The 27173-nt window shown below is 37.7% G+C and overlaps 1 protein-coding gene across 1 annotated transcript in view; it reads left to right on the top strand.

Annotated features, from left to right (window-relative positions):
- LOC121388622 overlaps nt 1–27173 on the top strand; it is a 74009-nt gene extending 46836 nt beyond the window's left edge. Inside the window, exons 16-22 of the mRNA XM_041520040.1 lie at nt 5311–5464; nt 10052–10187; nt 12961–13435; nt 14846–14975; nt 18346–18470; nt 21282–21466; nt 26181–27173. Coding sequence (XP_041375974.1) covers nt 5311–5464; nt 10052–10187; nt 12961–13435; nt 14846–14975; nt 18346–18470; nt 21282–21466; nt 26181–26467 — 1492 coding nt within the window. The 3' untranslated portion in view covers nt 26468–27173. The remainder of the gene's footprint in view (nt 1–5310; nt 5465–10051; nt 10188–12960; nt 13436–14845; nt 14976–18345; nt 18471–21281; nt 21467–26180) is intronic.

The raw sequence follows: 27173 nt of genomic DNA, 5'->3' as shown, positions 1-27173 counted from the left end.
CTATATTCATTTTTGCTATATACATTTTTACGAAAGAACAAGTGCACTTCCCATGTAAATATCTGACTGAAAATTATATCTAGTGAAAACAAGTGTTTTATTTATTACCATTATTTTAATAATGTAAAATCTGATGATTACTTCCAACCTAACCCAAAGAGACATGGGAATGTACAGAGCTAGGACCAGGGAAGATGATGTTACTTGCTGAAATGACATTATTTAGCAACCTGATGTTGCATACAAAATTTGTATGACACACCCAAACATTCACCAGGTGGGTAATAAATAGGGGATACTCCCCTCATGTCTTGTGATATATAGAGGATACTCCCCTAATGTCTTTTGATATATAGAGGATACTCCCCTCATGTCTTGTGATATATAGAGGATACTCCCCTAATGTCTTGTGATATATAGAGGATACTCCCCTCGTGTCTTGTGTTATATAGAGAATATTCCCCTAATGTCTTGTGATATATAGAGGATACTCCCCTCATGTCTTGTGATATATAGAGGATACTCCCCTCATGTCTTGTGATATATAGAGGATACTCCGCTCATGTCTTGTGATATATAGATGATATTCCCCTAATGTCTTGTGATATATAGAGGATATTCCCCTCATGTCTTGTGATATATAGAGGATACTCCCCTCATGTCTTGTGATATATAGAGGATACTCCCCTAATGTCTTGTGATATATAGAGGATACTCCCCTCATGTCTTGTGATATATAGATGATACTCCCCTAATGTCTTGTTGTATATAGAGGATATTCCCCTAATGTCTTGTGATATATAGAGGATACTCCCCTAATGTCTTGTGATATATAGAGGATACTCCCCTAATGTCTTGTGATATATAGAGGATACTCCCCTAATGTCTTGTTGTATATAGAGGATACTCCCCTAATGTCTTGTGATTATATAGAGGATACTCCCCTAATGTCTTGTGATATATAGAGGATACTCCCCTAATGTCTTGTGATATATAGAGGATACTCCCCTAATGTCTTGTTGTATATAGAGGATACTCCCCTAATGTCTTGTGATATATAGAGGATACTACCCTAATGTCTTGTTGTATATAGAGGATACTCCCCTAATGTCTTGTGATATATAGAGGATTCTCCCCTCATGTCTTGTGATATATAGAGGATTCTCCCCTAATGACTTGTGATATATAGAGGATACTCCCCTCATGTCTTGTGATATATAGAGGATACTCCGCTCATGTCTTGTGATATATAGATGATACTCCCCTAATGTCTTGTGATATATAGAGGATACTCCCCTCATGTCTTGTGATATATAGAGGATTCTCCCCTAATGTCTTGTGATATATAGAGGATACTCCCCTAATGTCTTGTGATATATCGAGGATTCTCCCCTCATGTCTTGTGATATATAGAGGATTCTCCCCTCATGTCTTGTGATATATAGAGGATACTCCCCTAATGTCTTGTGATATATAGAGGATACTCCCCTAATGTCTTGTGATATATAGAGGATTCTCCCCTCATGTCTTGTGATATATATAGAGGATACTCCTCTCGTGACTTGTGATATATGTACCATATTATCTATTAGGTACATTACATGAGGCACTGTGTCTAAGGCCTACATAAGGTGGGGATTGGCGAATGTGAAACATTTGATTAAACTTTATACATTAGGCAAGCAACAAGCACCACCTTATGGGCTGACTGAATAACCTGCCTATACATACACCCACTTTATATATCTTATAAAAGTTTAATAAACGTTTACTTAACACCACTTTAGAGCGCATTGATTTATTCATCATCAATTATTGGATGTCAAGCGTTTGGTAATTCTCTTATAGTCTTATAGAGCAAAACGTCATAGCTCACACATAGTGGAACATGGCATTTTTGAGACACAATTGCCCAAGTTTTCGATGAATATGACTAGTAAGTTCTGTGATGGGACAATCTGCCTAACTGATATTATTACAGAATTATTTACAGTAGTAAACCCTGTCCGTTGATAATTTCTATTGACATTTTACAGTTTACAGGTTATTTGTTGGAAGGAAGGAAATGTTTTATTTAACGATGCACTCAACTCATTTTATTTACAGTTATATGGCATCAGGGTTATTTGTTTGAGAATGTTTTGTGGTGACGTGTCATGATCCACTACATGTTAATAACACAAACAGGGAACATTTTGTTTTCAAAATATTGATTAGCGATTTTTCTAGTTAACTGAAAATTGATTAGCAACTACTGTTTAATGTTTTAAAATTGTGTAGGGATGTCTGAAACTTGCGTAGCGAATCGTGATGCGATACGGAACGAAATGTTCCATATGACAAGTACCTACATTTTCTCCATGGGTGTTCGATCGGATCCTGGTTGGAGTTTATGTATGTTTATAGTTCGAATGAGTCATAAATGTAATGCCCATACGATGTATTGTCGTATATATTGACTAAGGTTCGGCAATAGAAAGTAATCAAACACAGACCCCCGCTCACTAAAATTGACAATGGTAAAATGAAAAACAACATTTACACCACAAAACCTATTATGGTCGATTCCTAGAATGATAATCTTTCTACCTATACAATTTAATGTCACCTTAGAACAATTTTCATATCACATAGTTAGAAAGAAAGGAAAATTACCACTATGACCTCATTTGATACTCTTGGTCATTTTTGCTCAAACTTACTAGTGTCGGTAAGCATTTTTTTCTTTGGATTTTAACAAAGAAAAACTACTAAACCCCATTTTGTTCTGTAATACACATTGAAATATGTTTGGTTACATTTAGTAAATTCACTGGGCCTTTATTTTGTTTTGCAAGTCAGGCTGATGAAAGTGAAGCGCTTTATCTTAAATTATTTCGTTTGGCTATTCTATGCAAACAGAAGTACAGTGTCATGTCACACAATACAGAACGTGATGTCACTTAGTTTACACAATACAGAATGTGATGTCACTTAGTTTACACAATACAGAGCGTGATGTCACTTAGTTTACACAATACAGAATGTGATGCCACCAAAAAGACACAAGATGGCTGCCCCCAGTTAGCAGGAATAATCATGTTTTTTAAAATAATAATTATAAAATAATTCATTTTTAATTTGTTAAGCTGTCAGTATTTGTTGGTGGTATGAGCATGCATCTTTTCAGTACATACGGTTCATATTTGACCTGATTGCCCCTTTAAAACCATGTACAGGGATATTGTTATCCTATCCTATCCTAATAACCACTGATTAAACAGTGTACTGGTGGGACGTAGCGCAGTGGTAAAGCACTCGCTTGATGCACGGTCGGTTTGGGATCGATCCCCATCAGTGGGCCCATTGAGCTATTTCTCGTCCCAGCCAGTGCACCATGACTGGTATATCAAAGGCCATGGTATGTGCTGTCCTGTCTGAGGGATGGTGTATATAAAAGAACCCTTGCTGCTAATCAAAAAGAGTAGCCCACGAAGTGGCGACAGCGGGTTTCCCCTCTCAATATCTGTGTGGTCCGACCATATGTCCGACGCCACATAACCATAAATGAAGTATGTTGAGTGCGTCGTTAAATAAAACATTTCCTTCCTTCCTTCCTTTAAACAGTGTGTTGGGGTGTCTTTAAACATTACTCAAAATGTTGTCGAATAGCAGGAGATGACATTACATACATTTTGTAGGTTTTGATTTCCAGTAAAGGCTATAATTTCAATTTTATAAAAATATTTTTTAATTCTGAATTAAAATTTCTTTTTGGCTAAAACGAAAAAGAACCTATAGTCTGTCCCGTCATTCTGTGAAAATATTTTTTGTAAATAATTTCAGTTTGGTTTCACGTCAGAAAAAAGTACTATACTACAATACTATTTTTGTGTGTAACTTACAAATCAATTGGCTCAGAAATAAATAACTTGTAAATTTCATAATATGAAAAAAGGCGTTCCCTGTGTGATGGACTATAGAGTTAACTCTGTTGAATAGTCATGTTGTTTGTATGATTTTCTCTTGAATGATAATGTAATGTGTTTGATTTGCTGTATAGTGTACGTACTGAAAACTTTACAATAACATACATGTACATATATAAGGCATCCCTGTTTTTGGATAAGATGTTTTAAGACTCTGCATGCAGACATGTATAAGGCATCCCTGTTTTCGGATAGGATGTTTTAAGACTCTGCATGCAGACATGTATAAGGCATCCCTGTTTTCGGATAGGATGTTTTAAGACTCTGCATGCAGACATGTATAAGGCATCCCTGTTTTCGGATAGGATGTTTTAAGACTCTGCATGCAGACATGTATAAGGCATCCCTGTTTTCGGATAGGATGTTTTAAGACTCTGCATGCAGACATGTATAAGGCATCCCTGTTTTCGGATAGGATGTTTAAGACTCTGCATGCAGACATGTATAAGGCATCCCTGTTTTCGGATAGGATGTTTTAAGACTGCATGCAGACATGTATAAGGCATCCCTGTTTTCGGATAAGATGTTTTAAGACTCTGCATGCAGACATGTATAAGGCATCCCTGTTTTTGGATAGGATGTTTTAAGACAATGCATGCAGACATGTATAAGGCATCCCTGTTTTCGGATAGGATGTTTTAAGACTATGCATGCAGACATGTATACGGCATGCCTGTTTTCGGATAAGATGTTTTAAGACTCTGCATGCAGTGCTTATGTAAAAGATGGAGTAAAAATAACACTCTTTATTCATTATTGGGAATACAGATTACCCAGTAAAATAGATTTAAACTGTACAGCTCCCAGTTGATAACTTTATTATGAAGTTAACCTTTAATAGATGCTGACTAGACTGTGCTTTGGCGGTGTTAAACATTCTGGGGCCCCAGTGTTTCTGCCAGAGAGAAACTTTTGGGTATGGCGCTATACAATTGAATGCAACCACAGTCAACAGGTGGTAAGGGGGGGGTCTCCCCCATAAAGAAAATGGGTTAAGTTTAGACTTAGGGTTAAGAAAATTATACAGTAATGATAAGAGTAATTAATTTTGTCAAAAAGTTAACTTAAAAAAATAACATCTGCCAAAATATTTGGGTATGGCACCATACCCATTTTACCCTCTGGCAGAAGCCCTGTCTAAGGGCTGAATTTACAAAGTCTGTTTATGTCTTACACACATGTAACTACCGGGTATTTAAATTTACAATGCTTAAACACCTGCATTTAAAAAAAAAACCCCAGCCTTCATAAATTTGGCCCCATATTTCTTTCCTAATAGCTGCTGATCACAATATGTATGGTATATGTGTTGTCAAAAATATGATTTTCTTTCCCATTGAAGGTTTGGTCGTTACTTGGCACTGTTCCGAGATGACATATTCGATTCAGAGCCGGAAGAAGAAAAGAATCAGACTCATGGAGGTCGCAGATTCCGCAGGTTTAACTTTGCGACAATCGCAACCGTAGTTAAACTTAGCCCAGCCAAGAAAACCTTGGTTAGTTTTACAGCCTTCTCACTGTTCTTGAATGTCTGTGGGGGGGACGCAGCCCAGTGGTGAAGTGCTTGCTCGATGCGCAGTCAGTCTGGGATCGATCCCTGTCAGTGGGTCCATTGGACTATTTCTTGTTCCAGCCAGTGCACCATGACTGGTATATCAAATGCCGTGGTATGTAATACCCTGTCTGTGGGATGGTGAATATAAAATATCCCTTGCTGCTAATCGAAAAGAAGGAAGGAAATGTTTGATTTAATGACGCACTCAACACATTTTACTTACGGTTATATGGCATCGAACTTATGGTTGAGGACCACATAGATATTGAGAGAGGAAACCCGTTGTCGCCACTTCATGGGCTACTCTTTTCGATTAGCAGCAAGGGATCTTTTATATGCACCATCCCACAGACAGGATAGTACATACCACGGTCTTTCTTACACCAGTTGTGGAGCACTGGCTGTAACAAGAAATAGCTCAATGGGCCCGCTGACGGGGGTCGATCCTAGATCAATTGCGTATCAGGTGAGTGCTGTACCATTGAGCTACGTCCCGTCCCTAATCAAAAAGAGTGCATAGCCCATGAAGTGACGACAGTGGGTTAATTTCCTCTCTCAATATCTATGTGGTCCTTAACCATATATATCTGACACCATATAACCATAAATAACATGTGTTGCTTGCTTCATAAAATAATTTTTTTTTTTAATTTTTTTTTTTTTAATGTCTAAAAGTTACAGTATGTGAACTTGTTGAACATACGTACTGGGTTTTTACGGGTATGTTTTAGAAAACAATCCTACAGAATAGCCTGTATGTGTGACAGATCAGAAAACTTCAGCCGGTTCAGCAAAACTATGCGCATCTTTGTTTTAGAGTCTAGAATCCAATCTCTATTGATCCGACACCATATAACCGTAAATAAAATGTGTTGAGTGTGTTGTTAAATAAAACATTTCCTTCCTTCCAGTCTCTATTGACATCACACCCAAACAATTTGCATGGTGTTGCCATGATGCTAAAGTCTCAGACTATTAGTCTTGAGTCTAGACTCTTAAAGGTTTACAAACATGTGGCCAGAGAAGATTTAAAATGTCTGGTTTGGTAACACAATTAAAATGTTTGTTTTGTTTAACAACACCACTAGAGCACACTGGTTTATTAATCATTGGCTATTAGATGTCAAACATTTGGTAATTTTTTTTTAGAAAACCTGCTACTTTTATCCATTAACAACAATTTAAGGGATCTTTTATATGTACTTTCCCACAGACAGGACAGCACATGCCACGACCTTTGGTATACCAGTCATGGTTCACTGGTTGTGGGGGGTGGGTTGGAAGCAATCAGAGAATTAGTCAACTGAAGGGGTTTGATCCTACGATGCAAGCACCATAAGCAAGTGCTCTACCAACTGAGCTAGATTTCTTGCCCTTGTTCAAAGAAAAGGAAGGAAGTGTTATTATTTAACGACGCACTCAACACGTTATTTACGGTTATATGGCGTCGGACATATGCTTAAGGACCACACGGATATTGAGAGAGGAAACCAGCTGTCCCAACTTCATGGGCTACTCTTTTCAATTAGCAGCAAGAGATCTTTTATATGCACCATCCCACAGACAGGATAGCACATACCACAACCTTTGATATACCAGTCGAGGTGCACTGGCTGGAGCGAGAAATAGCCCAATGGGCCCACTGACGGGGATTGATCCCAGACTGACCGCGCATCAAGCGAACGGTTTGTTCAGAGAGAATGCTGGATTATTTTATTAATACACTCAGAAATAAAGGGGGTAGGCTCGCCTGATGCAGTCGGTCTGGGATCAATCCTTGTCGATGGGCCCATTGAGCTATATCTCGTTCGGCCAGTACACCACGACTAGTATATCAAAGGTTGTGGTATGTGTTATCCTGTCTGTGGTAGTAACTATAAAGATCCATTGCTGTTAATGTAAAAATTTAGTGGGTTTTCCCTCTAAGACTATATGTCAGAATTACCAAATGTTTGACATCCAATAGCCAATGATGAATAAATCCATGTGCTCTAGTGGTGTCGTTAAACAAAACAAACTTGAACTTTTTGTACCTTCAAAGGAAGTATCAGGCAAGGTTTGTGGACTGGTATTCATATTTAATGATATTTAATGCATATTATTGCTTATATCAACAAGTATATTGGTATATATTTAGGTCTCACGACACAGTTCACTTCACGGTGCACTATATACATGTCCATGTAGTTCCTTATTGTGACATACAGTCAAACCCCTCTAAACTGGACACCCCGGGACCAAGACAAATGTCTGGTTTTAAGAGGGATCTGGTTTAAGAGGTTAAATTCTGTCCTGGTTTTTAAAAAGGTACTCTGTGAAACATCCGGTTTTGAGGGAATTCCGGTTTACAGAGGGTCCGGTCTTGAGAGGTTTCGCTGTATGTTGTTAGTTCATATGTTCATTTCTAGTATTTGGTGAAGGATTAAAACAATTTGTATTTTTCAATGTTAAGCCCTCTGGCTGCATTTTACCCATGATATTTTGTAATATTGTGCATTGACTTTTTGGGTGTAGATTCGAAACGTAATGTTGTGTATCTAAAAAACAATCGATTGTTCTTTATGGTAACATAGTATATTAGACATTTAAAAGTTGTTGAATCAAAATGTTATAAGTGGAATATGATTAACATGTGAAATGTGTACACTAGCAGTCATACTGAGAAAGATGCATTCTTCTTAACGCACATGGAAAAATCACTCATTGGTCGACTTTTTTCTGTGCACAGAACGTATTTGCGTGGAAATGCTTACATGAAAAATGCACTAAACAGGGGTCGAAATACTGCAGTGCTGCAACTTTATACTTTTTTGAAAAGTATTATACTCTTTTCTGGGAAATATACTACTTTTTATACTTTTTTAATACTTTTGTCACATGAAAATACTTTTTTAATACTTTTTTTCTGCTAAATATAACTTAAGAAAATCCAATTTCAAATTTGACCATGGTAAGATTTATCCTTTGCTAGTCTTTATTTTTCAGGAGTGGTTTGTTCTTTGTTGAGTGGAGTGTTTGTAGAGCTCTCTGATCCTGCTGCTCTCAGTGACCAAGTGATAGGGTACTGAAATATGCAGAACAGAGTGTTCAACAATCACAAATCCTCACAACATGATGCACACCATTCCTTGAGGTTGGCCATAAGCAGCAAACATTAGTAGGACAAACGTAACGAATGTCATATGGTTACCTATCGTGGTCAGTTGATGAAAAATTATACTTTTTTAATACTTTTTTATAAGACCATTTTGATACTTTTTTTTGAAAATGCAGAATGGCAGCAGTATTACTGCCATCACAACCATTTTTTACTTGTCAACATTGCCATGGGCCGGGATTTGTTTTTTAACCTGTAATCTTGTAGAACCGGCAATTATTTTATGTTTCTCTTTACACATGTCATTAGTTTGAAGGAAGGAAATGTTTGTATTTAACAACGCACTCAACACATTTTATTTATGATTATATGGCATCAGACATATGGTTAAGGACCACACAGATATTGAGGGAGGAAACCCACTGTTGCCACTTCATGGGCTACTCTTTTTGATTAGTAGCAAAGGATCTTTTATATGCACCATCCCATAGACAGGCTAGCACATATCACAGCCTTTGTTATACCAGTTGCATACCGACCGTGCATCAAGCGAGCGCTGTACCACTGGGCTATGTCTCGCCCAGTCATTAATCTTAGTCAATCATGTTTGGTCCGGCAGGTCTTGATTCGGGCCAGCACAATTTGTAGTTTACCAGACCGAATATCCGACAGGAATTTAAACCAGTTTCAACCCCTGCTAAGTATTTACATGTAGAAGCACCTGTTGTGGTTGGAGAGACAAGGACTGGGATGTGGAGGTGGACAGCGAAAGAAGTTGATAGGAGGAGCTGCCAGATCAGGAAAAAATGAGATGGAATTTAAAGGAGAGAAAGGAAAAGGGGGCAGTGGTATATATATATATATATATATATATATATATATGTATAAAAATAAAAATATATATCGTGATTTCATGCATATAGCCCGCTGCACCGGATAAGCCACATTAGGTAATAAATGGTTATTGTGCAAAAAAGATTATCAGATTGCAGTTATTACTGATATTCGTGTGTAGCTTGCATTGTTATTTTGCTTTTTAGTATTAGCTTACATTGGCAAATTAGTGCAGTTTACTGCAGTTTACGTGTTCGTCAATATAAACAATTCAATTAAATGTTGACATACCATGTTTTTGTTTTTTAATTTGTCTCAACACTGCATTTGGCAATAAATGATTACTGAGTAAAAAAACAAAGATCATATAACCCGCAGGGGGCAGTTTTCAATGTTTTAAAGCATATAGCCCATGGGCTATAAATTTGAAATTACGGTATATAAAACAAATTAATAATAATAATTTTAAAAAATGATGTGCATTGTTGGTTGAAATTGTGACAGGAAATGCACACGGTAAGGGGGTCTTTGTGTTTTGTTTGCCGTGTATTACTCAATGAAATATTGCTTTCCTTCTCTTTCTTTTTCGTTGTATAGCTGTATCGATGGAATCAAGCTGTTGGTCTGTTTCTTGCCTTTATTCACTGCTTGAGTCGAAGTGAAGAAACACGGATCTTTAAGATGTACCTCAAACAGTTACCACTGTCGCTAGAGGATGGACTGGAATTACAGAGTAAGGATTTGTAACTTTTTTTATCATTCATTAAAGGGACATTCCTGAGTTTACTACAATTTTTTAAGATATTATCGACTAACAGAGATTTTTTAATGATTGTAATTACATATCAAATATATTTTTCTGCATAAAATATTAGTGGCTGTATATTAAACATGTTTCTGATCGCTCTAATATTTGTACTAGGTTAAATTTCATTTTATTTCCTAAAATATGTTTTTTTCGTACGTACAAAATTATTTGAAGACAAAATCCAGTTTGGGCTTCTTACAAATATTAAGACAACCAGAAACACATTGAATATACAGAAACTGATATTCTAAACAAGAAAATATATTTAATATGTAAGTTTAATCGTAGAAATATTTTATCAGTCGGAAACATCTTACAATTTCGCAAACTCAGGAATGTCCCTTTAAAGGCTTTTATAGAAGATATCACTGGCACTATAACTTGCGATATCTCCTGCGATATCTCCTGCAGAGATATCGCTTCTTTGGTTACGTCACTGTGTATGTTTCAGTGCTAAACCTATCATTAGTGATGTCATACCATTGTTGTTCTGCTAGTTAACAAGTCTACTGCTGCCAAATATACAACTGTCGCAAATGAAAAGAATGATAATGAATGATTAAAAGAATACCCCCCACTCGTGTCTTATGATATCATAATTTATCAGCACTCGTTGATAAAAGTATAAAAATCCTCGGCAAGCCTCAGATTTCATACTTTTATCAATGAATGCTAAATTATGATATCACAAGACATTTGTGGAGTATTCTCTATATACAGTAAAACCCTGTTAAACCGGACATGCATGGGACTAGAAAAAATTAAATCTGGTTTTCAGAAAAGTTATGTCCTGTACTGATATATAAAACATCCAATTTTGATGGAAACGTTATTCCATGCCGTTACAGAATTTATAATTTCTTCGTTTCTTATACAGAATTTATCGTTTCTTATACAGAATTTATCGTTTCTTATACAGAATTTATCATTTCTTATACAGTGAAACCCATGTAAACCAAAGTCCAGTTTTAAGTAGTATCATTTTCAGAAAAGTTATGTCCTTTTTATGGAAGGGTTATTCCATACCTAAGAAGTCTTTTGTTTTGTTTAACAACACTACTAGAGCACATTGATTTGTTAATCATCGGCTGTTGGATGTCAGACATTTGGTAATTTTGACATATAGTCTTGAAGAGGAAACCCGCTTCATTTTCCATTAGTAGCAAGAGATCATTTACATGTATATGCACAATCCCACAGACAGGATAGCACATACCACAGCCTTTGATATACCAGTTGTGGTGCACTAGCTGGAGCGAGAAATAGCCCAATGGGTCCACCAACGGGGATCGATCCTAGACTGACCGTGCATCAGGCAGGCACTCTACCACTGGGCATTCCATAATTTATCATTTCTTATACAGTAAAACCCCTCTAAACCGGACATCCATGGGACCAAGTAATTAGTCCGGTTTTAAGGAGTATCTTTTTTAGTGAGGTTATGTTCTGTACTGATATTTAAAAAGGACTCCAATTTTGATGGAAGGGTTATTCAATGCCATTACAAATAACTCCAACGCCATAGTTTAAAATGTGCTGTGGTGTCATGAAACAAACCTTCCTTTCTTTTTCATTTTCAAATAGCCGTAGTTTAAAATGTGCTGAGGTGTCTTTAAACAAACATTCCTTTCTTTTCCTTTTTCAAATAGCCGTAGTTTAAAATGTGCTGAGGTGTCTTTAAACAAACATTCCTTTCTTTTCCTTTTTCAAACAGCCATATTTTAAAGTGATTTGGTGTCATTAAACAAACATTCCTTTCTTTTCCTTTTCAAATGGCGGTATTTTAAAATGTGCTGAGGTGTCATTAAACAAACATTCCTTTCTTTTTCAAACAGCCGTAGTTTAAAATGTGCTGAGGTGTCATTAAACAAACCTTCCTTTCTTTTTCAAACAGCCGTAGTTTAAAATGTGCTGAGGTGTCATTAAACAAACGTTCCTTTCTTTTCCTTTTTCAAATAGCCGTAGTTTAAAATGTGCTGAGGTGTCATTAAACAAACATTCCTTTCTTTTTCAAACAGCCGTAGTTTAAAATGTGCTGAGGTGTCATTAAACAAACCTTCCTTTCTTTTTCAAACAGCCGTAGTTTAAAATGTGCTGAGGTGTCTTTAAACAAACATTCCTTTCTTTTCCTTTTTCAAATAGCCGTAGTTTAAAATGTGCTGAGGTGTCTTTAAACAAACATTCCTTTCTTTTCCTTTTTCAAACAGCCATATTTTAAAGTGATTTGGTGTCATTAAACAAACATTCCTTTCTTTTCCTTTTCAAATGGCGGTATTTTAAAATGTGCTGAGGTGTCATTAAACAAACATTCCTTTCTTTTTCAAACAGCCGTAGTTTAAAATGTGCTGAGGTGTCATTAAACAAACCTTCCTTTCTTTTTCAAACAGCCGTAGTTTAAAATGTGCTGAGGTGTCATTAAACAAACGTTCCTTTCTTTTCCTTTTTCAAATAGCCGTAGTTTAAAATGTGCTGAGGTGTCATTAAACAAACATTCCTTTCTTTTTCAAACAGCCGTAGTTTAAAATGTGCTGAGGTGTCATTAAACAAACCTTCCTTTCTTTTTCAAACAGCTGTAGTTTAAAATGTGCTGAGGTGTCATTAAACAAACATTCCTTTCTTTTCCTTTTTCAAATAGCCGTATTTTAAAATATGCTAAGGTGTCATAAAACAAATCTTCCTTCATTTATTTTTTTTGTAGAAGTGTGGTCGAAAAATGTATGCATGAATACTAGTGCAGTGTCATTATTGAGCTCCAAGGAAGAGGACGGGGTGCCAAAAGACAACTCCGAGGATGGGGTGCCGAAAGACAACTCTGTCATCAGCGAAGATTCGGAAGAAAAAGACTCAGATAAAGCCCCGTCCTTGCTGAATGACTCTGAGGCGGGAAGCAAGAAGGAAGACATGGACACCAGAGACCTACCTGTAATGTCTGAACGTAAATCATCTGGAGTGAAGCAAATACATGGCCAGGAGGAGAGACAACACCTGCAGGAGACCGGTGGAACCCTCAGCCCGGGATCCAGACTGCCAGTGAAGGCCAAGTCACAGCACAGGTTGAAAGATTCGCCTTCCAGTTGCATTCATCAAGACTCGGCGTATAAAGATAAGCACATGGGAAACATCTACATCAGAAAACTGCCACGTGATCTGCACTTTTGGCTGGAAATGAATAAGTATGTGGTTTTTTAATATAAATTTGTACATATGTTGCAGTATTGAATGGAAGTAAATAAGTACAGTCGAACTTGGTCTAACGGCCACCTCTATATAACGGCCATCTGCCCATAACAGCCACCCTGAAATCCCCCAACACATTTCTTTCTTTATTTGACATCTATAGAATGGCCACCTGTTCAACGTGGCCAGCTGCCTCTATTTGTCAGCAAAAATAAGGTCAGAACCTGAATTAGTGGCCAAAATATTATTTAAAAAAAAAAATCGAATTCTTCCCACCACATATGATCATACAGCGATTTACTTCCCAGTAAAAATAGTGAAATATGTCAGGGTCTCGGTTGAATATTTTGTGACCTCTATATAAAGGCCACCTGTCCATAACGGCCACTTTCTTTTGGTCCCTTGCGTGGTTGTTATATGCAAGTTCGACTGTATATGGGTTTTTTTTTATAAATAAGTATATATGTTGCACTGTTGGATGGAAATAAACAGACCTGTCAACCCTCCCGGATTCCGCGGGAGTCTCCCGATATTTGATCAAATCTCCTTTCTCCTGTGTAAATAAGTATGTGTTTTTTTCTATATAAATCTGTACATATGTTGCAGTGATGGATGGAAGTAAATAAGTATGTTTTTTTATTATATAAATCTGTACATATGTTGCAGTGTTACATGGAAGTAAATACGTATGTGGTTTTTTATATAAATCTGTACATATGTTGCAGTGTTGCATGTCAGTAAATAAGTATGTTTTTTTTAAATATAAATCTGTATGTATGTTGCAGTGTTACATGGAAGTAAATAAGTATGTGGTTTTTTATATAAATCTGTACATATGTTGCAGTGTTGCATGTCAGTAAATAGTGTGTGTTTTTTTTATATAAATCTGTACGTATGTTGCAGTGTTACATGGAAGTAAATAAGTATGTGGTTTTTTAATATAAATCTGTACATATGTTGCAGTGTTACATGGAAGTAAATAAGTATATGGTTTTTTGATATAAATCTGTACATATGTTGCAGTGTTGGATGGAAGTAAATAAGTATGTGTTTTTTTTAATATAAATCTGTACATATGTTGCAGTGTTACATGGAAGTAAATAAGTATGTTTTTTTTTTATATAAATCTGTACATATGTTGCAGTGTTGGATGGAAGTAACTAAGTATGTTTTTTTTATATAAATCTGTACATATGTTGCAGTGTTATATGGAAGTAAATAAGTATGTTTTTTTAATATAAATCTGTACATATGTTGCAATTTTGGCTGGAAATGAATAAGTATGTGGTTTGCGAATATAAATCTGTATATGTTTTGCAATATTAGATGAAAGTAAATAAGTACAGTTGAATTCCATTTTGCTTGAACCCTGCCCTGTAATGGTTCCCTTGTTTTTTCTTTTTCAGGTACAAACGTATGGTGGATAGTTTGAAGTACTTGGAGGAGATTACACAAGTAGATTCAAAGACACTAGTGAAAAAAGCACGGGTTATCATTAAATACTTCTTTGCCTCGGATGGTGGTCAAAGAGTCCGGGTATAGTAACCCTTAATCGGTTTTGGTTTTTCTATTGTTGTTGTTTTAAGCAATAATTGTGAAGGTTTTGCATAGATCGATCAACAGGCAATGACTACATGTACATGTTAAGACCTCTCCCTAAAGAGACCTTTATACAAAACATGGCTGATACTCTATGAAAGACATGTACATTCAGGCAGACAGAGACCGATAAACACAGAGACAGAAAAAGACAGAGAGAGAGAGAGAGTGAGAGAGAGAGAGAAAGACAGAGAGAGAGACAGAGAGAGAGAGAGAGAGAGAGACAGAAAAGAGAGACAGAGACAGAGAGAGAGACACACACAGAGAGATACAGAGAGAGAGAGACACACACACACAGAGAGAGAGAGGGAGAGGGAGAGAGAGAGAGAAAGAGAGAGAGAGAAGACAGAGACAGACAGACAGATGCAGAGACAGACAGACAGATGCAGACAGACAGACAAACACGGAGATGGAGAGACAAACAGAGACAGAGGCAGACAAACACAGAGACAGACATACAGAGACATACAAACACAGAAACAGAGAGACAGACAGAGACAGAGAAATATACAAACATAAACACAGAGGCAGACAAACACAGATACAAGAGAGACAGACATATATACAGACAGAGAGACACAAAGAAAGAGAAACAGACAGACAGAGAGACAGACAGACAAATACAGAGGCAGGGAGACAGAGACACCGAATTACCGGTTCACAAAACCATAGATCAGTACAGTATGATATTAAATGGAATCACACTTGACATAACGTTATCCAATCGGAAGTCATGTAGGATGTGTATATATGGTAATAATAATATTCAGTGGGTCATCCATAAAATAAGAAGAGTGTATAGGGGAAGAGGGAGATGTGCTGACAATGCTCACCATTAGCCCACATATTTATTTCTGTGCTGGAGTGTCATTAAAACATTCATTCATTTTCATGTTGCTGCCATGAATTTGATGAAGTCACTAGGGTGGGGCATAGCCCAATTGTTAAGCACTAGCCTAATGCATGGTCAGTCTGGGATCAATCCCTGTCGGGTCCACTGCACAACAACTAGTACATGTATATCAAAGGCTGTGGTATGTGCTGTCCTGTCTGTATGGTATATATAAAAGATCCCTTGCTACTAATGTCAAAATTACCAAATGTTTGACATCCAGTGGTATGTACTATCCTGTCTGTGGGATGGTGCATATAAAAGATCCCTTGCTGCTAATCGAAAAGAGTAGCCCATGAAGTGGCAACAGCAGGTTTCCTCTCTCAATATATGATTATGCTCGTTCCAGCCAGTGCTCCAGAACTGGTGTAACAAAGGCTGTGGTATGTACTATCTTGTCTGTGGAATGGTGCATATAAAAGATCCCTTTTACTGCTAATCGAAAAGAGTAGCCCATGAAGTGGTGACAGGGGGTTTCCTCTATCAATATATGATTATGCTCGTTCCAGCCAGTGCTCCACAGTGCATATAAAAGATCCCTTGCTGCTAATCAAAAAAAGAAGCCCATGAAGTGGCAACAGCGGGTTTCCTCTCTCCATATCTGTGTGGTCCTTAACCATATGTCCGACGCCATATATCCGTAAATAAAATGTGTTGAGTGCATCGTTAAATAAAACATTTCCTTCCTTCTTCTCTCAATATCTGTGTGGTCCTTAACCATATGTCCGACGCCATATATCCGTAAATAAAATGTGTTGAGTGCGTCGTTAAATAAAACATTTCCTTCCTTCTTCTCTCAATATCTGTGTGGTCCTTAACCATATGTCCGACGCCATATATCCGTAAATAAAATGTGTTGAGTGCGTCGTTAAATAAAACATTCCTTTCTTCCTTCCTATGATTATATGTATGGGCGGGACGTAGCCCAGTGGTAAAGTGCTTACCTGATGCGCGGTCAGTGTGGGATTGATCCCTGTCAGTGGGCCCATTGGGTCTGTGGGATGGTTCATATAAAAGATCCCTTGCTACTAATGGAAAACATGTGGCAGGTTTCCTCTATGTGACTATATGTTAGAATTATCAAATGTTTGATATCCAAAAGCCGATGATTAATAAATGTGCTCTAGTGTTGTCATTAAATAAAACAATCTTTATCTTTTCATATGATTATAATAATAATAAATACTATATACTATATACTATACTTTTTTTCAATTATTATTATTATTTGTTAAATCTTATATTCATTTTGTAGTTGTGAAATTTTGTCAAAAATTTTAAACTAATGTTTTATATTGTGAAATCAATTATTTTGGACATATAAAATCATTATTATTCTTATGATGATCATCATCATAACATCATCTTAGCATTGGCATCTCTCTTGATGCTAGTATAACAGCGCAAATCTGAAACATTTAAATCCAAATTTAATATCGTTTGTTTAAAATGTTTAAATAAACCTGTTATTATTTCAAGAAATTATGGGTGTAAAATGTATGCAATCTAAGACCCTTTTGACAATGCTCAACAAGCTTCGTGGCAATACCGTTTATTTTGCACGAGTGAATTGATGTTATCAATTCACCTATGCAATATAAACGGTATTGCCGAGTAGCGATTATCAATCTTGATAATTTTATGGAAGATTTTCAAATGATACAGTAACTGTTATTGAAAACAAGCTGTGACATATGTGTTGCTGATGGACTTAAGTTAGTTGTTGACATGACTGTCACCATGGAAACTAAGACGTCAAAGCACTGATTATGACGTCAAAATGTATATATGGGAAGAAATGTGTTTTTGTCTTTCCCCACTTGGTTAATAAAATTGTATCCAATATACTTTTCAGCATGGAAGATAGATGAATACAATGTGCCTGGGAAGAAAAAAGTGTTCATGGGGGATAGGGCGGGAGGAACTAAAAAAAAAAAACAATCTTAATTTTGTGCATACATGTATTTATCCTATAACTTACCCATGATATCCATGTCATAAACCCATGTAATAATGGTATGCAAATTTGCAAGGTCTCTAGGTAATGTGTTGCTGGTGATGGGTCATTTGCTTACAAGCCAACAAAACCCGTGTACCTGAGCGTAACGTTTTCAAAGATTTGTTTAAAATGCGTGATTTCAAACTAATCTGTGCTAATCGTTATGACGTCATATTATCAATGGTGGCGACTTTAGTTATGTGATTTACTAAAAAAAATAATTAAAATGTTATACATAGAGAATTCACTACTCGTGTTTTTTAATATGTAAAATATCAACCTCGGCAGAGCCTCGACAAATACCGATTAACATAGACTCGGTTGATATTTTCCATATTCAGAAATACTCGTGACGAATCCTCTATGTATGTTATGGATGGCCCCTAACATGAATCTCATTTTGAACCTTTTAACAGGTAAATGTTCCAGATGAGATGGTGAATAGCATTGTGAAGAAAGCCAAATCTGGCCAGATTGATTTTGATATCTTCCATGAGCCATATATTAAAATGTTGCCGATACTGTTTCGTTTCTGGAAAAGGTAAATAAAACTCTAAATCCAACCGTACCTAGCATGGGGGACAAAGAACAGAGTAGAGTGGGTGGGTGAATTGCACCAAATAAAGGTATGAAGAAGTGCCCTTTCAAGTGAAAAGTGTCCTTTTAGTTCAAAAGTATTCTTTTTTTACCAACTTTTTCCACTGTTCATCTGTCCGTCTGTCCATTCATCCATTTTTTAACTTTTCCTTTGAAAACTGTCTTTTCCAATGAAAAGAGCATATTATCATCTAATGACATGTGCTATATGTTTTTTCTATGCTTACTCTGAATCTGTCCAACTACAGTAAAACCCAACATCACCGGAACCCCTCTAAACTGGAATCCCCTCAAAACCGGACGTTTTCCACAATCCCGGATTATCTGTCTGTGAACACGTAATATTCACAAGCTCGGGTTCGCTGTTATCAGTGTAATCACCGTTACATGCCGCTAAGTAGGCAACATGGCAATAAACAATTCATCGCCAGCTTTGATATTTAATTAACACATGCATTGTGTTGTAATTTTGGTTGAGAGAGATTAAGTTTGGGTTTGGGTTTGGGTTAGGTGTTTTTATTAAGTTATGAATGTGATTTACGGTCTATATGTTCCTTCACAAATGTGTCTCATGATTTGCTTCAAAGATCGACAAAAATAACAATGAATTTAATTCACTGGCTTCCTATTGTGTAAGTTTAAAAATGTTTATTTAGCGAAATAAAGAGTAAGCAAAAGTGACGTTGGCTTTGCTTTTATTTTCATATCGATTTTCAACATGACGGATGTCCAGCTAAACGTCGCCATGTTGAACTATCACTTGATAATAAACTTAAAATAATTAAAAGTTTCGAAAGTATACCTAAACCAATGTTAACATCTTTGAGTGAAAAGTGTAGTAATTATTTTTCTAAATGCCACAAAAATGCTGAATTTTTTCAACAATTTATTGTTGTTTTTAAACACTTTATCACTTTCCCTATTTTAATGGAGAATGGAAGGTAGTTACGTAAACGCAGACCCCTGAAAACCAAACATTTTACTTGGTCCCAAGGGTGTCTGGTTTAGAGGGGTTTCACTGTAGTACATGTAGCTTGAATCTGTCCAACTTGTGGCGAGACATAGTCCAAGGGTGTCTGGTTTAGAGGGGTTTCACTGTAGTACATGTAGCTTGAATCTGTCCAACTTGTGGCGAGACATAGTCCAAGGGTGTCTGGTTTAGAGGGGTTTCACTGTAGTACATGTAGCTTGAATCTGTCCAACTTGTGGCGAGACATAGTCCAAGGGTGTCTGGTTTAGAGGGGTTTCACTGTAGTACATGTAGCTTGAATCTGTCCAACTTGTGGCGAGACATAGTCCAAGGGTGTCTGGTTTAGAGGGGTTTCACTGTAGTACATGTAGCTTGAATCTGTCCAACTTGTGGCGAGACATAGTCCAAGGGTGTCTGGTTTAGAGGGGTTTCACTGTAGTACATGTAGCTTGAATCTGTCCAACTTGTGGCGAGACATAGTCCAAGGGTGTCTGGTTTAGAGGGGTTTCACTGTAGTACATGTAGCTTGAATCTGTCCAACTTGTGGTGAGACATAGTCCAAGGGTGTCTGGTTTAGAGGGGTTTCACTGTAGTACATGTAGCTTGAATCTGTCCAACTTGTGGCGAGACATAGTCCAAGGGTGTCTGGTTTAGAGGGGTTTCACTGTAGTACATGTAGCTTGAATCTGTCCAACTTGTGGTGAGACATAGTCCAAGGGTGTCTGGTTTAGAGGGGTTTCACTGTAGTACATGTAGCTTGAATCTGTCCAACTTGTGGCGAGACATAGTCCAAGGGTGTCTGGTTTAGAGGGGTTTCACTGTAGTACATGTAGCTTGAATCTGTCCAACTTGTGGCGAGACATAGTCCAAGGGTGTCTGGTTTAGAGGGGTTTCACTGTAGTACATGTAGCTTGAATCTGTCCAACTTGTGGCGAGACATAGTCCAAGGGTGTCTGGTTTAGAGGGGTTTCACTGTAGTACATGTAGCTTGAATCTGTCCAACTTGTGGCGAGACATAGTCCAAGGGTGTCTGGTTTAGAGGGGTTTCACTGTAGTACATGTAGCTTGAATCTGTCCAACTTGTGGCGAGACATAGTCCAATGGTAAAACATTCGCCTGATGTGTGGTTGGTCTAGGACCGATCCCTATTGGGCAATTTTTCATTCCAGCCAGTGCACCACAACTGGTAAATCCAAGGCTGTGTTTTGTGCTATTCTGTCTGTGAGATGGTGCATAGAAAAATCTATCCCTTGCTACTAATGGAAACATGTAGCAGGTTTCCTCTCTTAGACTATATGTCAAAATTACCAAATGTTTGACATCCAATCGCCAATAATTAATAAATGTGCCCTAGTGGTGTTGATAAAGAAAACAAACTTTTAACTGTCCAACTGCTACACGAACTCTGAATCTATACAGCTAGTAAACCTCTCTGGATATGTCAGACCGGTAGACCCCTCTGAATCTGTCAAGACCGGTAGACCCCTCTGAATCTGTCAAGACCGGTAGACCCCTCTGAATCTATACAGCTAGTAAACCTCTCTGAATTGACTTCATCAGTAACACCTTCTGGATCTGTCAGACCTGTAGACCCCTCTGAATCTGTCAGACCGGTAGACCCCTCTGAATCTGTCAGACCGGTAGACCCCTCTGAATCTGTCAGACTGGTAGACCCCTCTGAATCTATCAGACTGGTAAACCCCTCTGAATTTGCATGACTAGCTAATATTAATGCATCCCTCTGAATCTGCCCAACTATAGTGCATGTGAATCTTGTTCATGCAGATTCCAAAATGAATGGCCAGAGGGCATCACAGGTGATGAATATTATAAGTTGATGAAGATGAACAAAAACAAAGCATGGAAGCAAGCCAAACACGAGAGTTCAGAGGGTTCCGGAGTTGAAAAAGGAGGACCAGTAGCTTCTAGACACAGGAAGACAAGTTTACGTTTTCATTCTCCTATTGTAGGTTAGTCGTGGTTTTGGTGTGGTCTTGTATAGTGTAGAGGTCTGCAGAGCCCTGTTCGACGAAACAATCTTAGCGGTCAGATCACCTTAAGTGCATAACAACTTTACACCATTCTACACACCTCACCACTCTGCATAATAACACCACACCTCACCTGTAGCATACCACCACTTTACACACCAACCCACTGTATCATACCATCAATTTCCACATCATACCATCTGTATCATAATACCACACCTCACCACTCTGCATCATACCACCACTTTACACACCTCACCACTCTGCATCATACCACCACTTTACACACCTCACCACTCTGCATCATACCACCACTTTACACACCTCACCACTCTGTATTATACCACCACTATACACACCACACCATCTGCATCATAACACCATACCTCACCACTGTATCATAACACCACACCTCACCACTCTATCATACCACACCACTGTATCGTACCATCAATTTACACACCACACCATCTGCATCATAACACCACACCTCACCACTCTGTATCATACCACCACTTTACTCACCACACCACTGTATCATACCACCATTTTACACACCACATCGTCTGCATCATAATGGCACACCACTCTGTATCACAATATCACACATCACACCATTTTACACACCACACCACTTTGCATCATACCAGCACTCTACACACCACACCACTACATCATATCACCACTACACACCACACCACGGTAGTATGATGCAGAGTGGTGTTAAGTGTTGGTATGATACAGCGTGGTGTGGTATGTAGAATGATGGTATAATGCAGAGTGGTGTGCTGTGGTTGTATGATGCAGGGTGGTGTGGTGGTATGATACAGAGTGGTGTGGTATGTAGAATGGTTGTATGATGCAGAGTGGTGTGGTGGTATGATACAGAGTGGTGTGGTATGTAGAATGGTTGTATGATGCAGGGTGGTGTGGTGGTATGATACAGAGTGGTGTGGTATGTAGAATGGTTGTATGATGCAGAGTGGTGTGGTATGTAGAATGGTTGTATGATGCAGGGTGGTGTGGTGGTATGATACAGAGTGGTGTGGTATGTAGAATGGTTGTATGATGCAGAGTGGTGTGGTGGTATGATACAGAGTGGTGTGGTATGTAGAATGGTTGTATGATGCAGGGTGGTGTGGTGGTATGATACAGAGTGGTGTGGTGTGTAGAATGGTGGAGTTTTGGTACAATGCAGCATGGTGTGGTGTGGAGTGGTGGTATGATGCAGTGGTGTAGTGGGTTGATGCAGTGTGGTGTGGTGGTATGATGCAGTGTGGTGTGTAGAACGGTGGAGTGTTGGTACGATGCAGAATGGTGTGGTGTGGAGTGGTGGTATGATGCAGTGGTATGGTGGTATGATGCAGAGTGGTGTGGTGTTTAGAATGGTGGTATGATGCAAAGTGGTGTGTAGAGTGAGGTATGATGCAGTATGGTATGTTGTGAAGTGGTGGTATGATACAGTGGTATGGAGTGAAGTGTAAAATGTGAAGTGGTATGATGCAAAGTGTAAAGTGGTATTGATGTGGTGCGGAGAGCTACCAGGATGTGCAAAATGTGACGTGGTATGGTACAAAGTGTAAAATGGTGGTGGTGGTGTGGTGCAGAGTGATAGTATTATAAACAAAATACGGAGTGGTGTGATGAAGTGTAGTAGTGGTGGTGGTGTGATATGCCAAATGTGGAGTGGTGTGATCATGTGATGCTAAGTTGGAAGTCAGCCTTTCTGCCAAAAATAGTTTGAGGGTACAAAATACAAAACAAAAACCTGCACCCATAAGTGCCCCTACTACATGTAGGTGGTTATGTTTTAAATCTTTGAAAACTGGATGCTGCATTTGTACTGTGTTTTGACAAATTAAGCTCTCTAAAATTAGTAAAAATGTATCCGTTAATTTCGAAGATTTTAGGATTCGTAATTGTATCTTTTGTACCCTCTGGCAGAAATCCTGGAAGTGATGGTGATGTGATGTGCAAAATGTAGACTGATGGTGTGATATGCAAAATGTAGAGTGGTATGATGCAAAATGTGAAATGATGATATGATGTGCAAAATGTGGAGTGGTATGATGCAAAATGTGGAGTGGTGTGGAGTGATGGTTGTTGTGTGCAAAATGTGCAGTGGTATTACCCAAATTGTGAAGTAGTGGTGATGGTGTAATGTACAAAATGTAGATTGGTATATGAAGTGGTGTGCAGAGAGCTGATGCGATGTGCCAAATGTGGAGTGGTATGATACGAAATGTTGTGCCATTTGGAGTGGTGTGGTATGATGCTATTGTCGGAGAGTGTTTTAAGTTGGGGGTGGGGGGTAAAAATCAGGGTCGTTAACTAGTAAGCATGAGAATGTACACAATCAGAGAAATCTAGAAGGGTCCATGGGGATGCTCCCCCATGATTTTTTTTTAATTGTATGGCTTTTAAACGCAATTTCTTGCCATCTAATTCACAAAATTAGCCTTTTTTAAAAACTATACTGACGGAAAAAACAAACACAGGTGTTTTTTTCGGTTGTAAATATTTAAAATGTTTTATTGATAATTATTTCATTGTTTGGATTTTTAGGTTATATATTCATACTGGGGGGTTTCAATACATTTTCCAAGGGAGGTGTTGACTCTTCCCCCCCAACCTAAACTTTGCTCCTCACAGTTTGGACAGCTGTAACACACCTCATTGAAATACTTTTATATTATTGTGTATTATCAAGTGGAGTTGTTGATCAACTCGTGTCATCAGCTATATGTGCAAATGGTCATTTTTCAACAGGGATAGCAGGGATGCAGAAAGTACTCACCCGCTCACCAAATGCGGGTAAAAATTCTGACAGACGAGTTAAAAAATAAAGCTACCAGTCCAACGGGCAATCCATCTTTTTTTGACTGACTGTAAATTTATTTATGTATTTTTTAAATTTAGTAAAAAACTTTTTTTACACTGAATCTGTGAATCTGCATCAGCCATGCCAGAATTCCAAACCATGCAAACAAATGGTTCAGAATGTACCACATTGCTGACTTCGGAGTTCTGAACTGCGCAGGCGCAACATTCCGGAAACTGATTATAGCGAAAATGGAACTGTGTCAAATCAAGTCCAAACATAACAAAACCAAAATATATGGCTATATTACTTATACCGAAACAAAACTGATAAAATGTATGGCTAAAATGGCATTGCAAGTTGTGAACGATATCTTCAATAAAACAACAGATATATATTATATACAGAATTACATTATAGCTAAAAACAAATAAAAGTAAAAAGGTATCATTTTCACCAGTACATTTAGGTACCATTATAGCCAAATGGGTTCCGTTTTGGCCAATGAAAATGGTTCCATTCTGGTATTTGTTCCAATTTAAATAGCCTCATTCCCCAGAAACAGAGACGTTCAACGATCAATAGTTCCTAAAAAGTATTTGTTTATGTTCAAACTATGCTGCCGGTGTGTTTTGAATATATAAGCCTATTCTTCTGTTAAATATTTTTGGGATTCCACTTGAAATTTGTAAATCTATATGGAAGAAATGTGAAAAAGAATATTAAAATTTTTATTTTGATTTATCAATCAATCAAGGTTTAGGGTGTGATTTTGTTCATTTGCCACTTGATGCTGATCACTTACCAAGTGTTTTTTGTCATTTTTGTTAAACAGTAATATATTGCAGGCCTGTAGGACAGATTTTCAAAGTGGGGGGGGGGCCTTATTTTTATGGTTGTTCTATCGTCAGGTTTTCGTATTAGCATTATAAGACATTTTAAATTTAAAAATAAAAACTGGCCTGTATTGTTCTATAGGCTGGTGGACTTGTACAAATTGTGGCAGGCTAGTCAATTTTAGTTGGTTCTGGTCCAGCGGGCTAGTGAAATATTTTCCATTTCTGCACCCCTGGATAGTGTACTTGATCACTATAATGCACTGGTCAAATTAAACACTCAGAGGCTTTAAATACAGCAATTTACCTTATTGGTTTGGTAAAAAAAACAATAACAAAACCCCCCACAAAAATAACAAAGTTTAACAAAAACAACTACATATAAAACAAAGAAAACCCCAACAGAATCCACCGTGCTGAATATTGTGTTTCTTGGCACTATAGGAGCATCAGATTCTGAGTGTGTCATTTGTTCATTAAGCATTACGATTCTGAAGACAGGAGAAGAAATGGTTTATTTGACGATGCACCACTATAACACAATTTATTAAGAATATATTGACACCGGACTGTGGACATTATGGCTATAGCAAAGTGTGAAGTGCTGTGTGATGTGGAGTGATGTGGAAAATGTGGAGTGGTATGATGCAAAGTGTGATGTGGAGTGATGCAAAGTGTGATGTGGAGTGATGTGCAAAATGTGGATTGGTATGATGCAGTGTGATGTGGAGTGATGTGCAAAATGTGGAGTGGCATGATGCAAAGTGTGATGTGGAGTAATGTGCAAAATGTGGATTGGTATGATGCAAAGTGTGAAGTGGTGGTTTGATGTAGAATGACGTGCAAAATGTGGAGTAGTATGATGCCTACAGACGTTTAATTTTTAACCTCAGGCCTTTGGTAAAAAATTACATTTGCGGGATCAGATAGACAATAACACCCGCAATTCTAAAAATCCATATGGTTATCTCCTAAAAGAAACACACAGAGTAGGTATTAATACAATTTCAACTATATTTGTTATTACTTTCAATAGGTAAAGAGGATGATGTAGACCGGATCTCCTTCAACTTAAGTCATGGGATCCGTGCAATGATGTCGACGACGACATCAACACCACAAGCAGCAGCAGCAGCAGCAGCAGCAGCAGCAGCAGCAGCAGCAGCAGCGAAACCACGCAAAGGAACACTGTCCCATCTGAAAATGGGGCCGAGCCTGACAGTGCCATTGAAAGACGTCAATGCAAGCCTCGTTCAGATTCCAATGCCCACGACATCATTCACCACCTTCTGGAACTGTACAGCACAGAATGAACCAGTGTAAAAAAACAAAAAACCCACAAAAAACCAGCTACAAGTGGAACACATTTTACATCTATATGAAATAGGTTTTTGTCTCTTTTTTTTTTTCCACCGAAAAATAATCTGAAGCCTATTTTTAAAAAAATGTATCATCAACTTGTGTGAAAATCGGCTGAGCTAACATGAACAGTGAAAGTTATAGCAGTACGACTCAAGTGGGCGAATCGCCTTAATTCATTACAGTGAATATCGTGAGGACAGTATTATAAAGTTATTATACTACAGCATATTCTTGGTGATTCGCTTCATTACATGGGTTTTCTTTTTACCAGGCCAACAGAAATGATATCTGATGTGGAGTTTTCGAAGTTATTTCTGTATAAAAGAAAGAAAAACGTAAACCATGTAGATTTTTAAAAACATAAAAAAACCCAAAAACATTAGGGGAGGGGGTTGACCTGGTGGGGTGGGGCACATGCTTCCCAAGCCCCATAGGTGTGAGTACAGCCCATGCCATTGATCAGCTGTCATTTTCGAGCATAGTTCATAAGTTTAAAAAAAAAATCATGCAGTCTTAATTGTCAATCTTGAAAAACATAAATACAGGTAGTAAAAATTCATCGATAGGAATGTAGTAGACAAAAGAAATATAGTACATTGACATGTACTGTTGATAAATGTAATTGTTCAAGTTTAGTACTAATATTCAATAAACAATATTTTGAAAA

This window comes from Gigantopelta aegis, chromosome 14 (genome assembly GCF_016097555.1).
Source record: "Gigantopelta aegis isolate Gae_Host chromosome 14, Gae_host_genome, whole genome shotgun sequence".
In the NCBI taxonomy this organism is placed as follows: Eukaryota; Metazoa; Mollusca; class Gastropoda; order Neomphalida; family Peltospiridae; genus Gigantopelta; species Gigantopelta aegis.
This window is presented reverse-complemented; position numbering and strand designations above follow the sequence as displayed.